Source organism: Gymnogyps californianus, chromosome 3 (genome assembly GCF_018139145.2).
Source record: "Gymnogyps californianus isolate 813 chromosome 3, ASM1813914v2, whole genome shotgun sequence".
NCBI lineage: Eukaryota > Metazoa > Chordata > Aves > Accipitriformes > Cathartidae > Gymnogyps > Gymnogyps californianus.
The window spans coordinates 75499742-75513189 of record NC_059473.1 but is presented as its reverse complement, the minus strand read 5'-3'; the positions used below and the strand labels follow the sequence as shown (position 1 = coordinate 75513189).

The 13448-nt window shown below is 38.3% G+C and overlaps 1 protein-coding gene across 1 annotated transcript in view; it reads right to left on the bottom strand.

Moving 5' to 3' along the window:
- The window catches only part of LAMA4 (laminin subunit alpha 4), a 107125-nt gene that overhangs the window by 28835 nt on the left and 64842 nt on the right, over nucleotides 1-13448 (bottom strand). Inside the window, exons 14-21 of the mRNA XM_050893683.1 lie at nucleotides 11563-11704; nucleotides 10381-10477; nucleotides 9480-9596; nucleotides 8252-8437; nucleotides 3192-3331; nucleotides 1802-1975; nucleotides 600-742; nucleotides 103-265 (exon numbers count right to left, since the gene is read on the bottom strand). Of these exons, the coding sequence (XP_050749640.1) occupies nucleotides 103-265; nucleotides 600-742; nucleotides 1802-1975; nucleotides 3192-3331; nucleotides 8252-8437; nucleotides 9480-9596; nucleotides 10381-10477; nucleotides 11563-11704 (1162 nt within the window). The remainder of the gene's footprint in view (nucleotides 1-102; nucleotides 266-599; nucleotides 743-1801; nucleotides 1976-3191; nucleotides 3332-8251; nucleotides 8438-9479; nucleotides 9597-10380; nucleotides 10478-11562; nucleotides 11705-13448) is intronic.

Below are 13448 nucleotides of genomic sequence, written 5' to 3'. Positions count from 1 at the left end.
TAAAGACATTTTATTTATTAACCATTTCTGTGTTTAAAGGGAAGCCCAGCAAGATAAGTTTGCATTATTTAATTTTGAATATGGAGTATTTATCTGACCAACCTTGAAGTCTGGAGGCACTCCACCAACATAGAAAACAGCATTTTCAGGTTCCAAATTCAGGAGAGAGCCAGGACCAGGAACCTCTCCCTTTTTGATGAATTTTTCTTCAGCTGTGCTGCTAAGACTGGGCACAGTTAAAAACATTTTGCCGTGTCTTCCAATCCTGTAGAAGGGAATTGTAAGAGAAGAGAGTTTTGTGTTGGCTAGACTTAAAAAAGAACAAGCAAGCCTCCAACTCCAGGAACGTTTTTTATTTCCTCACTAGAAGACTGGTACTCTGGGGGGAAAGAAGGAGAGAAACTACAGACACTTTCTCTTCCCCCCTGTGCCCCCTTGGGTCCTAGCTCTGTAAAAGCAAAGAGAATTTCCATTTATTTCAGCAGGACTAGAACCAGGCACTGAAGACTCCTGATGAGCACTTCTGACCCAGCCTTTTCTGTATGACTTTTTTTTCTGTTAATTGTTTGATTTTGGGGAAATGCACATTATCACTTTACCTCTCAATTTTGATGATGCTGAAGTAAGAAGGCCAGGTGCTGACTGGCTTGGCATCCAGAGGTATCTCCACGTCTTGGCCCCCGAGATTATAAATGTACACAAGGTTGTCATTTTTAATTGCAAGACCAATGTAATGTTTTGCCTAAAACACCAATGGAGAAGGATGTCAGAGCTACAACATCAAAAGAGACTTAATACAGAACATTAGTAAAGGGTGGGCTTTGATATGCTAAACAACACCTTTAAATATAACTAATAAACAAAAGCTTCATTCTCTAACTGCTTTCACCAGTAAAACTGTACAGAAAAAGTCTCTGATATTTTACTTTATATACATTTTGACTGAAGTAAATACAAGGTCATGAGATGTCTTCTGACCGTAAATTGGTCATGTTCAATGGGAAGCTGTTCATCAGTATTTAGTGTGCAGTGTCATATGCAGGAAATAGGAAGAAACATTTGTCTAAAGCCTAGGTATTATGCTGCAATTAAATATTCTGCCAAGAGGGGTTTCACTTGATTTATATTCAGTAGACATTCTTTTTAGAAAAGCTTAAAAAGAAAAGCCTGCCTCTTACCCTTCCCAAGTAACAGCTTGCCAGGATTATACCTGGCTTGTGAGGTATGATTTTTTTCTTTAAGGAACCACAATTTAAAGAACAATTATTTCACAACACTTACAGGTGGTGAGAGTATATGCGCTTTCTAGGTGTTCCAAAGTACTGATGTACAGTGTGTACAACAGCAGCACAAGCCACAGGCAAAGAAACCTGCTTATCTTGTGGGCCTGTGTCCTCAGAGATTTGGAATTGACACTGTCAGGAGTATAAACCTGATTAAAATGTGGCCCACAAAAGCCAGTTGGGTGACATTAACTGCTTCAGAGCACCTCAGTACTGGCAGTGGAGATAGCAAGTGTGGCTCACAGCAGTGACAATCACAGCAGCACGCTGCATAGACAGTCTAATTTGCTTCTTAGCGAGAATCCTTTATTGTTTGGGTGAGAAGTTTCAAGGACAGGGGTCTCGGGAACCCTTGCTCTTTGCTTGTCACAAAATCAATGACAGTCATATAGTAGACACCTCTTATTTTGAAACATGGAGAAATAGTGAGAGGAAAAACCAAGGGCAAATAAACTTCAAATCTATTTCAATTTTCTTTTTTTTAATATGTATAAAAATTAACTGGGTTATTCTCTTACATTTTTGTTTCCGAGGTACAAAATAAATCTGTCTGGAGATGCTGCCAGTTGTGGGTTGTCTTTCTGAAACTTTATGTACAAGCTCATGGAAGTGAAAGATTTCAGTTCCTCCACGTTGATCTTTGGATTGACTTCAACAGCTGATTGGCCTCCAAACATCATAGAAACTTGGACCTGCAGTTGCAAGTGTGCTAAGTGAGACACATTATTGCTGCCTGGGGACATTACTTAAGGTAAATGTGCAAGAATACTTAGCCAGCAGCCGTGCTTACTGCAAGAGCAGAGTTGGCACCTATATATTGGCCATGCAAAATTGTATGTTTATAACAATCACTTCTAGAAGACACTGTAAAGAAGATGAAGGGAATTAATTTTAAAATTAATTAAAGCTCCTAATTAACTGTGCTTAAGCATATTCATAAAGTAAATTAAATTTAAGTGGGACATAGATGTGGGCTTAGTTGAATCAGGGCTACATCATTATGTATAGCACATAACGAAATTCTTACATAGCTATAAAACTTCTACCCATAATTTATTTCTTTGCTTTGGGAGTAGTCTGACCAATTTTCTGTTAACGAGTAATCCTGTTATATTACTGAAGTTACAGTGATATATATGAGATGCTTCTAAAATTTTAAAACATGTTTGTTTTAGTTCAAAATGCCTTCAACATAACTGAAATAATGTTTTCAGTTTAAGCACAGTATGCCTGAATGATGAAATACATTTAAAGAACAGTCAAACACTGCGCACATACTGATTTTTCCTCTTCTTTTTTGAAATAATGTATGTGGACAGCATATTCCAGCATTGTGAACATACAATAATGCACTGAATTTTTTATTTTTCTGAATGAATTCAAATATACTGTTTTAATTTTTGACCTCAGTGTTCTTGTTACAGAAAAATCCCTCATAATTTATGTATGATAATGAAAGTGCTTTTCTCTATTAAATATGTGTGAGCCAAAGATTCCCTTACCCTGCAGAAAATTAATTCAAAAGAAAAAAAAGAAATACTGTCATCTCAGAAAAGTTTGCATTAAATTGCTGTAATTACTACTGCTTGTAACTGATGTTGCCAGCTGAGTAATGACCTATTAGTTTTAGCTTTAAATGGTTTTGTTATTGTGGCCATCTTTAACACTGTGCCAATTACTTAATTAAAGTTGCTACTGCAGTAGCAGTAGTCTACCATGAATACCATGGTAATGTTAATTGCAACTGTAAAGATTTTAATGACTTCCACTGTACTTTGTTTATCCAGTTGTTGGGAGGTGATAATGTCAAGGTTTGGGCTTCTAACATAGCCCAAGAAAATGGAGCACCTAGTAAGGTGCATTTGATTATTAGCACTGGTAACCAAAAGTCCCATCCAAAAGTTTTACCTTGCTTGCCACACTCCTGGTTTGAGCAATTAACTCTCTGATCCGCTGAATGCTGGAAGAAATATTGTTTGCGGGTGCCTTCTGTTCTACTCTGCGCAGTTTGTCCAGGAGTTGAGGGAAGACTTCTGTAAGTTTCTTCACTGCAGTTAGAAAAGAAGTGACAGCTTGTTTTTTTTCCTCTTTTTAACACTGGTTTTGCACCACGAAAATTCCTCCTCACCTTCTTAGGTTAACTCATCTATCTCCTTCTGCTTTAAAAGCAAGTTCTAACTGTGGTGTGTGAGAGGTAGTGATTTCAGAAAGGGTAATGATTTATTAGAATCTTGTATTGCGAAATTTTTTTGAAAGAAGTTTGCACAAAGGAGACTACTTTTTCATCGGACTCCTAGGTACTACCATGGTGTGGTACCTCTGTAATACTTTCCTCAAGGAGCTTTGCAAGTGTTAATCATTTTAACCTTTTCATCTTCCTTCAAGGCAAATAAATGTTAAACCCAATTTTACAGATACGGCAACTGGAGCAGAAGGATTATTTGTTCAGCATCTCACTGGATATCTGTGGCTGACCTGGGAACTGCATCTAGGAGCTATGGTTCATGAGCTCTTCAAATTCATTTTAAGGGAGAGGAATAGGTTGTTTCCCTCAGCTCTCAGCTTTGCATCTGTCCCAAAGGTTATCACCCAGATAGCAGCAACGGCTGCACAGGTGATGTGTCTGCGTGTGGTTCACAGCCCACCCTGCTAACAGAAACACCACTGCTTTCAGACTGTGGTAACAGACCTGTACTGTACAATGGTAGAAAGCCTTCGCTGATGATGCATGTGCACCTAAACTACGCTTACTGCCTGCCTCAGCCCTTGTGAGGGGTAACCTGTTCAGCTTTTCTGCCTACATCTGCCAGGGTCATGAATCAGATCCTGGACCTTCGGTCTTTCACTGCTGTGTCTTCTGGTACATGTGCAAGTAGGATTGTTATCAAAGGGAAATGCAGGTGCTTTGTTGCGTTCGAAGGGAGAGAAGTCCTTTCCCAGAAAGAGAAGCAGTCAGAAAAATTGCCGAGAAAGAAAAATAACTACCCCTAATTATAATTCTATTTCATCACATCAGATTCCAATGACATTCTGCCCTTTGAAGGATATTTACACATCACATCATTTTTCATCTTTAATTAGATGTAGGTACAACTAGCTGAGTATAATGAAATGTGATTTTAGCCACAAGCTACATGCATATAAGAAAGATCCAGTATTCATAGTTAATTTTTAATGACCTGGATTCGCTATAAAGATTAAGACCAGATTTGTAGGGTTTGCAGTTATATTTTAGGTATTTTAGGGGTTGTCAACGTGTGTCTGCCTGCTCTTGTGTTCTTCCCCTCATATTTTTACTCTTGTCTGAGAAGACAGCAGAGAGACAGGTAGAGGAGCTAATCCTCAGATGTACTGAGACTGTATAGAAGGGAAAGAAGGAAGAGTAGCCTCCAATCACTTTTCTGTGCTTCCAGTTCTGTGTTGACTAAAGACTGAAGTAGCTCTCAGCCTCATTCAGAGCAACTCAGAGTATGAGAAGATCCCATGGAGTCCTACGAGTCCTGCTTCCCTTTGGATAGAGTGAAAAGCTATATTTGCCACAGTCCTGCCCTCTCTCTGCTTGGCTCTTTTCACTTGTGTTTTACTTTGCAAGTCCAGTGTAGGAGTGGGCCATATAGAGCTTTAGACTCTCCAGTTATTCCCATTAAGTCCTGAAAGACCTTATGTGCTGGGGGTCAGTAATCAGATATTCTATATAAAGCTTACTGTACATTAAAATGCCATTATTTTAGCAAATCCTCAAAGAACTACAATGAATTCTGGGTAACACAGTAATTCCAGAATGCATTAAAATTTCTACTTAAAAAAAACCCCTACTATAATAATCAACTTACAGAGAGTTTTATCTGCCTTTTGAAATGAATGTTCCATTGCATTGGAAAAAAGCCCACATTATTCTTAAAGTAAAAAAAATGCAAGCTCAGAAAATGATTAGCAAATTTCAACCACCTTTTTTTTAATAATCAGCAGCTGAATTGGAATTGTGTCTGATCTGATATCTTGAAAAACTGGCTTTTCATCTCTTGAAATTTGAACTATTAAACTTGAAACACAACTGTAACATGAAAACACAAAACTAACATCTATTACTACTAGTACTGTTATAAAATCTCACCATAAATCTCTTCCTCTTGTCCTTTATAATGGCATTCTTCAACACAGAAGAATATTGATTTTTTATTTTAGTCTTTGGAATGAAGGTGAGAGTGAAAAAGGAAGATTAGTCTTACCCAGTAATAAAATACAAAAAAGAATACAAGGGAAACTGCCAAGGAGGAAATGCCTTGACTATAACCTTCCAGACACTTCAACCTTTCATGTTTTCCTTCCCAAACTGTCCTTCATCCTCTCTGCTGAAGCCCACCAGTTCCCTGCACAATGGCGACACAGGGAGTATTCTCAGACAAACTGCACAGCCAAGACATGCTCTCATCCGTCCAAAAATCAAGTGGAAACTTTATTCAAAGGCAATCCAGACACGCCAGCTTAGAGGCTTCAGCTGCCATGGTAGTGTTATTGGCATGATGATCAGGTGTTTTGGTGTTTCAGGCACCTGTCTGAACATTTTTTGTGACTTGCTTTTTGACTTTGATGGACATTACTCCTGCCAGATCAACCTCTCCTGGCAACATACACAGCTGATCTGAGAACACTCCACTGTGGCCTGGCATGTCTACATCTGTCTTCCCAGGCTGTGAATCACAGTCACATCTGACTGGAGCACTACCCATGCCAGCCTCCTTTGTAGCACTGATCTGTTTTCTCAGCTATTTCCACCTGATCTTTCTGGCAAAAAAATCATCATGCCTTAAAACAAAAAAATAAATGCCTTTAGACCAAAAATGCCATGGAAAAGCTGCCTCCACAAATGTAGTAGGGCACACATTACTGTAGTTTGCATATTAGCATCTCTCAGTTTGTGGTCAGCAAGCCCTCTGGGCACTCTGATATGATCACGATACTTCCAAGGTGACTCCCCAGCTGCAAACCCACTATCACAGAGACATTTTTGCCAGGCACATCACATAGGAGCTGAGCTGTTCTTTACAGCTCATGGTGCATGTACCGTGCATGCCTTTTTGGGAACATAACCAACTAGGAGAGCTGGGCCATCTTAGGTCTATCCACTCTTACGGAGGCTCTCAAATGCTACTGGAAATATTTCTTCCAGTATAACAGCTAGCATGAGCAGATTTTTTGAATCCTGAATGTCTGCTGACATTTTGAGCATGAAGAGCCAAATGCAGTTTGTGTTGCTGCTCTATCTACTAACCTGGCACTGGTGAATGTTAAATGTAAATCAAGTGTAAAGGTGAATAAAACCAAAAACCTTCATGTGTAAGCTACAGCAGACTGTTTCTCTTAGATGTTTTTCCTCATACCATTCCCTCCCTGGATGCCAATCATATCCACATTTACATTATTGTAAATGGGAGTTGGAGCCCATAGCCCACAGCCTTAACGGTGCTCTGTGGTGATCAAAAACATTTTACAGCAATGCAAGACAACTACTATTATATTAACTACACCCTTACGGAACTCTGTGCAGTGACTAGCAGTGAGTTTACCCATTCCCAGAGGGAGTGGCTCAGTGTTTCCTTTGGATGAAAACCTCAGAGAGATGTGAGTTGCCTCTAGTTCTGGAGCCAGAAGTTGGGATATTGAATAGTACTGAATTTCTTCTTGCGGAGGGAATCACTTTTATACCAGTCCTTGGGAGCACTCACTTAACCAAAAATATTAGTGCAAGGGTCTTATCCATTACTGAATTCTGGAAATAACATGTCCCTTGAGTTTCCCCAGTCTAGAGGGAAGAGCGTGGCTTTGGGGCATTAGAAGCAATGTTGGGTTTGGTACTCATAACACCATTTGCAGTAAAATGACACTCAAGTTGCAAAGCCCCTGACAGAAGGAGAAGGGATTTGGGGCAGTGGATCTGAGATTCAGACTTTCTGGAGATAGAGTCAATGGAGTTATGGACCTGCTCTGAGGCACTTTCAAGGGGCAAGACAGCACTGAACAGTGCTGTGGGTGATGGTACATATCATCAAACGTATGCAGGAAAGTTCTTGTTCTGGATTTCCAGCTTCCCTAGCCGTGAATAACTTGGGATTAGTGAGCCTCCTGAGCTGAGCCAGGAATACATTGAGCAATAAATAGTGGTGCTTGTCAGCAATTTTTTATTCTGAATATTTTCACTTCTAGTTTGATTCTTTTCTTTCCTAATTGTTCTTTTCCTTCTTTCACCATTCACTTCATTTCAGCTTCACTCTCCCTGCTTCTTTTTCCACTCTTTCCTATCATCTTCATTTCAATTTTGTAGCCTGCCTCATTTTTTCTTTTGTCTGTTTATTTACCTTAAATTTTTCATAACAAATCTTCCAATTTTTACTCTACTCTTCCTCCTCTCCCTGATAATAAAAGTGGAATTAACGTGATGTTTACAAGCTTTTCCAGCAATCACCCTGCTTAAATATTATATTTCCTCCCTAATCCTCTTTGCTCCCTTTGTTTAGACTACAAACTCATCAAGTCAGGGACCTTTTCTCCTCCACATTTGTACTACTGAGGACAAAAGAGCCTTGTTTTCAAATGCCTCCCAACGTTAAAATAAATAACTAAACTGCCAATCATAATAGCAAGAAGTATTTAAACAAGCTGTCTACCATTCAGTGTGACCTTGGTACCCTGATAAAAATGACTTAGAAGCCAATAAGACTTCAGGCCTTAAGTGTTTAAGTCATTTTTGGAAATGCCCAAGTATCCAAAATTTTTAAAGTGTAGTCAAGTCTCTAGACAGCTGCTAGAGACAAACAACTTCAAAACATTTTTGAAATGTTTTCATGGAGGTAAAATGCTAGAAGATTATATACAATGAATATGCAATATAAATAATTCGTACAACATGATGTTGTGATGATTCCCTGTCCTTTTAATGCTAAGGAATGGCAAAATTCGGGTCATCATACCTGCATCCCCAGCTGAATGCACAGCACTGTCATATGCCGCTGAATTGTGCTGGAAGTCTTGCAGGTTTTGAGACCACAACCTCACGTTCTCATCCATGGGGGTCGTAGCCTCCATTACTGTCATGGTAGCACTTACGGCCTCTGCAGTCTTCAGTTTAGCTTGCTCCAAACGCTCTCTGGCTTCCACTACAAAATAAATAGGGGATGAGAAGAAATGAACTCTTTCAAAGATTCAAGCGAGCTATAACCAGTACTTAGTGGTGACGCTAAGGGGATTTTACCTTCTGCAGAATGGGGACACAACCTTGCTTGGTTGGTTTTCTCTTTATTTCCACAGGGAATATTCAAAACTTCCTGTGGTTGGTCTACAGTTATATTAATTCTTAAAAATTAACCAATTCTCATTTCCATTCTAGATTGTTAGAAATTTTCAATATCCTGGGATTTTGATGGGTGTTATATAGCCAAAGAAGTTGGAACAGAGATGAAAAAATACATTGTTTTTCATCAAGTTTTTAAAAGAAAATGCATGTATTTGTTGAATATTTTTCATGAAAGTTATTTTTGAAGGAGAGAAACCCAAAACACTGAGGTGGTTTTGTTTTTTCATACCTGGCATTTTCGGGGTTTTATTTTTTTGGAGTTACCAACTACTGTATTTGTAAAACCTGTGGCATTTTGCGTATGATAATGTCTTGGCAGTTAAAATGGCCAGCCATTTTTAGTTGAAGTTAATGAAGAAATCTTGACCACATCAACTTTGAACACCTTCAGATATACTTGCTGGATGCTCTATGACGTCTCTTTTCTGAAAAACTAGAAAAACTTGGTTTTGTCAATCAAGACTGCCAGTAATTGCCTCCCAAATACTCTACTTGCCAGGTGTGATGTATATGTGAATTAGATTTTGACTATCAATACAATAAATCCACAGACTTGTAGATTCTCCAAGCCCTGAAAAGATCGAGAGTAACATGGGAGAGGACAATTGTAGTAAGGAGGATCAAGAAGAATGTTAATAATTTCAGGTGGCAAAACATATAATTTCATTATGAATGTGTTAAAGCTGGATGTTTACTATCTAGGTCTTGTAGTTTCAGTCAAATTCCTTTAGGCCTCCCTGGGACTGAAATCTTAATACCAACTTCATAGGCCATATGCAAAGATTAAAACATGCTCTTAAATGTATGAAGATAAAGCATCATAAAGATGAAGTTTCTCTTACAACCTGGCTCTGCTGATTGCATTTTTGTGATGGCTCTCATCAGTTGGCTTCGCAGAGCATTCATTCTAGCAAGAGTGCCATTAACATGCCGGCTAGTGTCTGCAATGGTTAAATCGTTACCTGTGGGGAAAAAATAAGAGGTATAGCTGAGTGGCATCAAAGTGGCATTTAAAAAGGTAAGTTTTATCCTGTGGAGGTATGTTATTATGCATTTAATACACCATAGCCAGTATACCATGGCCTCTTTTAGTATAGGGCATAGACTCTTGACTTCACATAATCTAAAGGAAAAAGCAACCTTGCAGCTCCCAGCCATTATTTGCTTGCCACAGGGTGTCTCAGAAAAATCTGGAGACCTGTTCTCAGTCAGTACTATCTCTCTTTGCTTTAACCGAACTGCTGAGAATAGCTGCAACAAGTATACAGGAAAAGTTTTAAGGAACTCAAAAGGTCCTGAAAAATTGAAGAGGTCATTTCTGTAATTTTAGAGCTTTCCTTCATTTTCAGTGAAAAAAGGCCAAAATCCTTTAACATTTATTATTATCCTTCACTGGTGAAATCCAGCTTTCTGAACACTTAAACTGTTGGGAATTGATTTCATTTGAACTACTTGATTGAGTATATTTACCTGTGAACAACTGTTTGCAGGATCACATATTTAAACAGTGGTTGTATCTGAAATGGTCCTTTTGTGAATGAAATAAACTTTCAGCATCTGGCAGGATGGCAAAACGTGAACTACTCAAACTGTGCCTGTGGCTGTTTCAAGTGCTTTGTGTGGCAACTTCGATCAATACACTATTCTGTTACAGCAGTAGTTCTGCCTTAGTGATGTGCTTTTGAAATTTATTTTAACGTGCATGCTTATAAACTGACTGGGAAAGTAGAAAGGATGTGTATTTACTGTCATCTGCTGTCCGTTGTAGCTCCATGGCTCGGTTGAGAAGTTCTTCGCTTTTACCTTTATGGTAAATGACCTGAGTATCAATTCCAACTGCAGCCTACAAGTATGTTCCAAAAAAGAAAGTCAGAATGCTTATCAAATGTTCCTCTTTATTGTGTTTAATTGTGGACAACATATTATTACTTCATATAAATGCAACTGCAAAGTCACCGCAGTTTCATTTGCTTTGTTAACATTTAAGATTGGCAGTTGGATTGGAAAAAAAAGTCTGAAAAGCAAAATTTTCTGTAGATTGCAGTTAAAGTTTAGAGAAACGTATGCTTTTCCAGACAACATCACTGAATAACAAAGATGCAGAAAGCACAGAAGTCCTCTTAATTTATCAACTCCAGTATGGTCAATGTGATACTCATGCTAGATGTTAGTTAGGCACTGTGACTATTCATTTCTACTGGCGTCTCAGATGGGTGATGAACACTTGCACCGCGTGGGGAGCTGCCTTGCCGTCCCCAGTAGTGTGCTGGAAGCACAGGGCTGGACTTGAAATCCCACAGGTCCCTGGGCTTCAGGCCCCTGTAATCTAACCAAATCCTCTTGCTGTCCCACTAATAAATTGCTGTTAAGTAGCATGTATGTAGGCTGGAAACTATATACGTACAAAAATACATATAAAGTACTTTAGAACAGCAAGGCCAGAGACAAAATTAACATCCTCATCCTTGCACTGAGTGTGTGAGTGGGCTATTTGCCCCATTTTAACTTGACATTCTATGAGAAACAGTGATGCTTCTGTTAGATGTCTTGACCACCTTTCCTGCCACATGGTGCTGTGTGGAGTAGGAGGACTCGAGCACTAAATGCCAGCTCAGGTTCCTACAGGGCCAGGGAGTTGTCTGGACTTTCACAGAAATGCCTCAGTTTGTTAGTGATAACACAGAGCAGCATCACCCTGTACTTAGGGACAGAAGAACCTGATGCGTCTTTTCGAATACTGAGGGACTTTAGGCTGGCAGAATAATTAACCACCTAGGATTTAATTCAGGAAATAGCAGATGAAGCAAAATGTGCAGTGAGAAGTTCAATGCTGACAGTTAAGCTAAATCTTGTTTTTTCTTTATACTTAGGTGTCCGAAGTCCCCGAAGCATTGCAAAGTAAAAGCTGATATTATGAAAATTACTTACATCATTGACCCGATTTGTTGTGTTCAGTGCCAGCAATGCAGCTTTATTAGCTTCTTCAATATAACCAGCAATGTTTTCATATGCATTTGAAGCATTTATTGCCCTTTGTACCAAACCATTTGTATCAACACCATACAAATTCCTGTTAAAAAGAGAGTAAAAGGAGGAAGAAACCAAACTGAATCAAAGTAGTTTCAAATTGATGAATTTTCTTAACATTCTGTGAATTCTGACTAGATAATCACACACATAAATATACTTGGCCTAAGTAGTGTTCTCTTCATTGTGTATGACCATTTATGTCAATCTGAAGCAGGTGAAAACTATGTGGATAGAAGGTACTTCCCAGTGATTTAACTCTGGGAATTTTGCCCTTAACATCTATGTGAGCAACAACAAGTAACTACTGAGCTTTTATAGTTTTTTTAATCTAGGTTAGATATTCCATAAATCAACAGAGTAACAGATCTATCAGTTGTCCTTCTTTAGGGATAACTCCTGGCTATGAATGGAAAGACCTGCGTGTGCCAGTGATCAGGACAGCTGTATCACTGGGCTGTTTATATTTTCCAAAAGTAGGTGGGAGAAGGGGGAGGATCAGATGAAGAACTGCCCATGGTCATGAAACTTTTCAAAAAGTTAGATTTAAAAAACACAAGATAGCTTTGCTGGCATGGTAGAGCTTGCGTATTAGGCGATAACCGGTCTTCAGGAGAAATTCCAAACAGCAGTTGTTTCAGAACTCAACCTTCAGCTGTTAGCAACTTTGAATAAATATTATTTTTTAATATTTTTGTGATAAACAGATTTCAGAGTATATGTTAGATATAGACTCTCTCTCTATATATATATATTTACACGTGTGTGTATTCACTTCAAAGTGTCTGCACACTGAACGATTATTAAGTTTCCAGATTCAGTGTTGTTGCAAGAATTTCCTGCTATATTCCCCTAAGACAAAAGAAGAAACTCTACCAAATAAAAGCCTAACAGGCTTATAAAGCAAACCCATAAAAACAAAATTATTTGAAGACAGGCTAAATGTTTTAAAGGATTAAAGTTTCACTGCAGGACAATCTTCTCAACAAATAAAAGAGTCAGCACATTTCCATCTGGATATTTTGTAATTATTTCTGTTTGCTTTCTGTTAAATTCCTAATGTGTTGGACTTGGTAGTCATTTTTAAATTATTTTGGTAAGGGATGAAGGCTAGCCATATGGGGTATTTTCTTTCAAGCGATTCTGCTGCCCTCAGTTAGCTGATCTCAGACTGAACATATTGTTTCTTTTTTAGGCTGTGTGTAGTTTGTGTGGCTTTATAGAACAGAGGTTCAGATGTCAGCTTTATACAATTGTATAAAAGAAAACCATCTGTTATTTTTTAATTTTAATCTCCTATCTAGGGCATATTAATATTAAGAAACAACTGGTATTTAGATAATATACTTGAAGAGTAGTTTTAAGTTTATCTTCCCAAAGCATATGTCCATGATGTTACTTAAGGTAGAATTTGGTGAAATATTTTATTTAAGAATTCATTTGCAGCAGTGATTTTTCCATGGGTAGTCCCAATTGCAAATAAAATCATATTTCAAATCTGTCTAGAAGTGACTTTTTAGTAAATTGGGGCAAAGTTGATGCATGTAGTATCTTCCAGCAAAGTAGGAAGTCTTACAGTCAATTTTTGGTGTTACAGTGGGCCAGTTTCACTGGAACACAACCTATTGAGTATCAGAACTACTCCATCTGTAAACCAGTTCTTGAACAAAAATTATCCCAAAGCCCATTTTGTGGCCAATAATGCTAAACATTTTTTAATGTGAATGAACTTAATGACATGAGCTGTTTCTGCAAACCCCATTTAATCTACCTGTATTATTTTACTT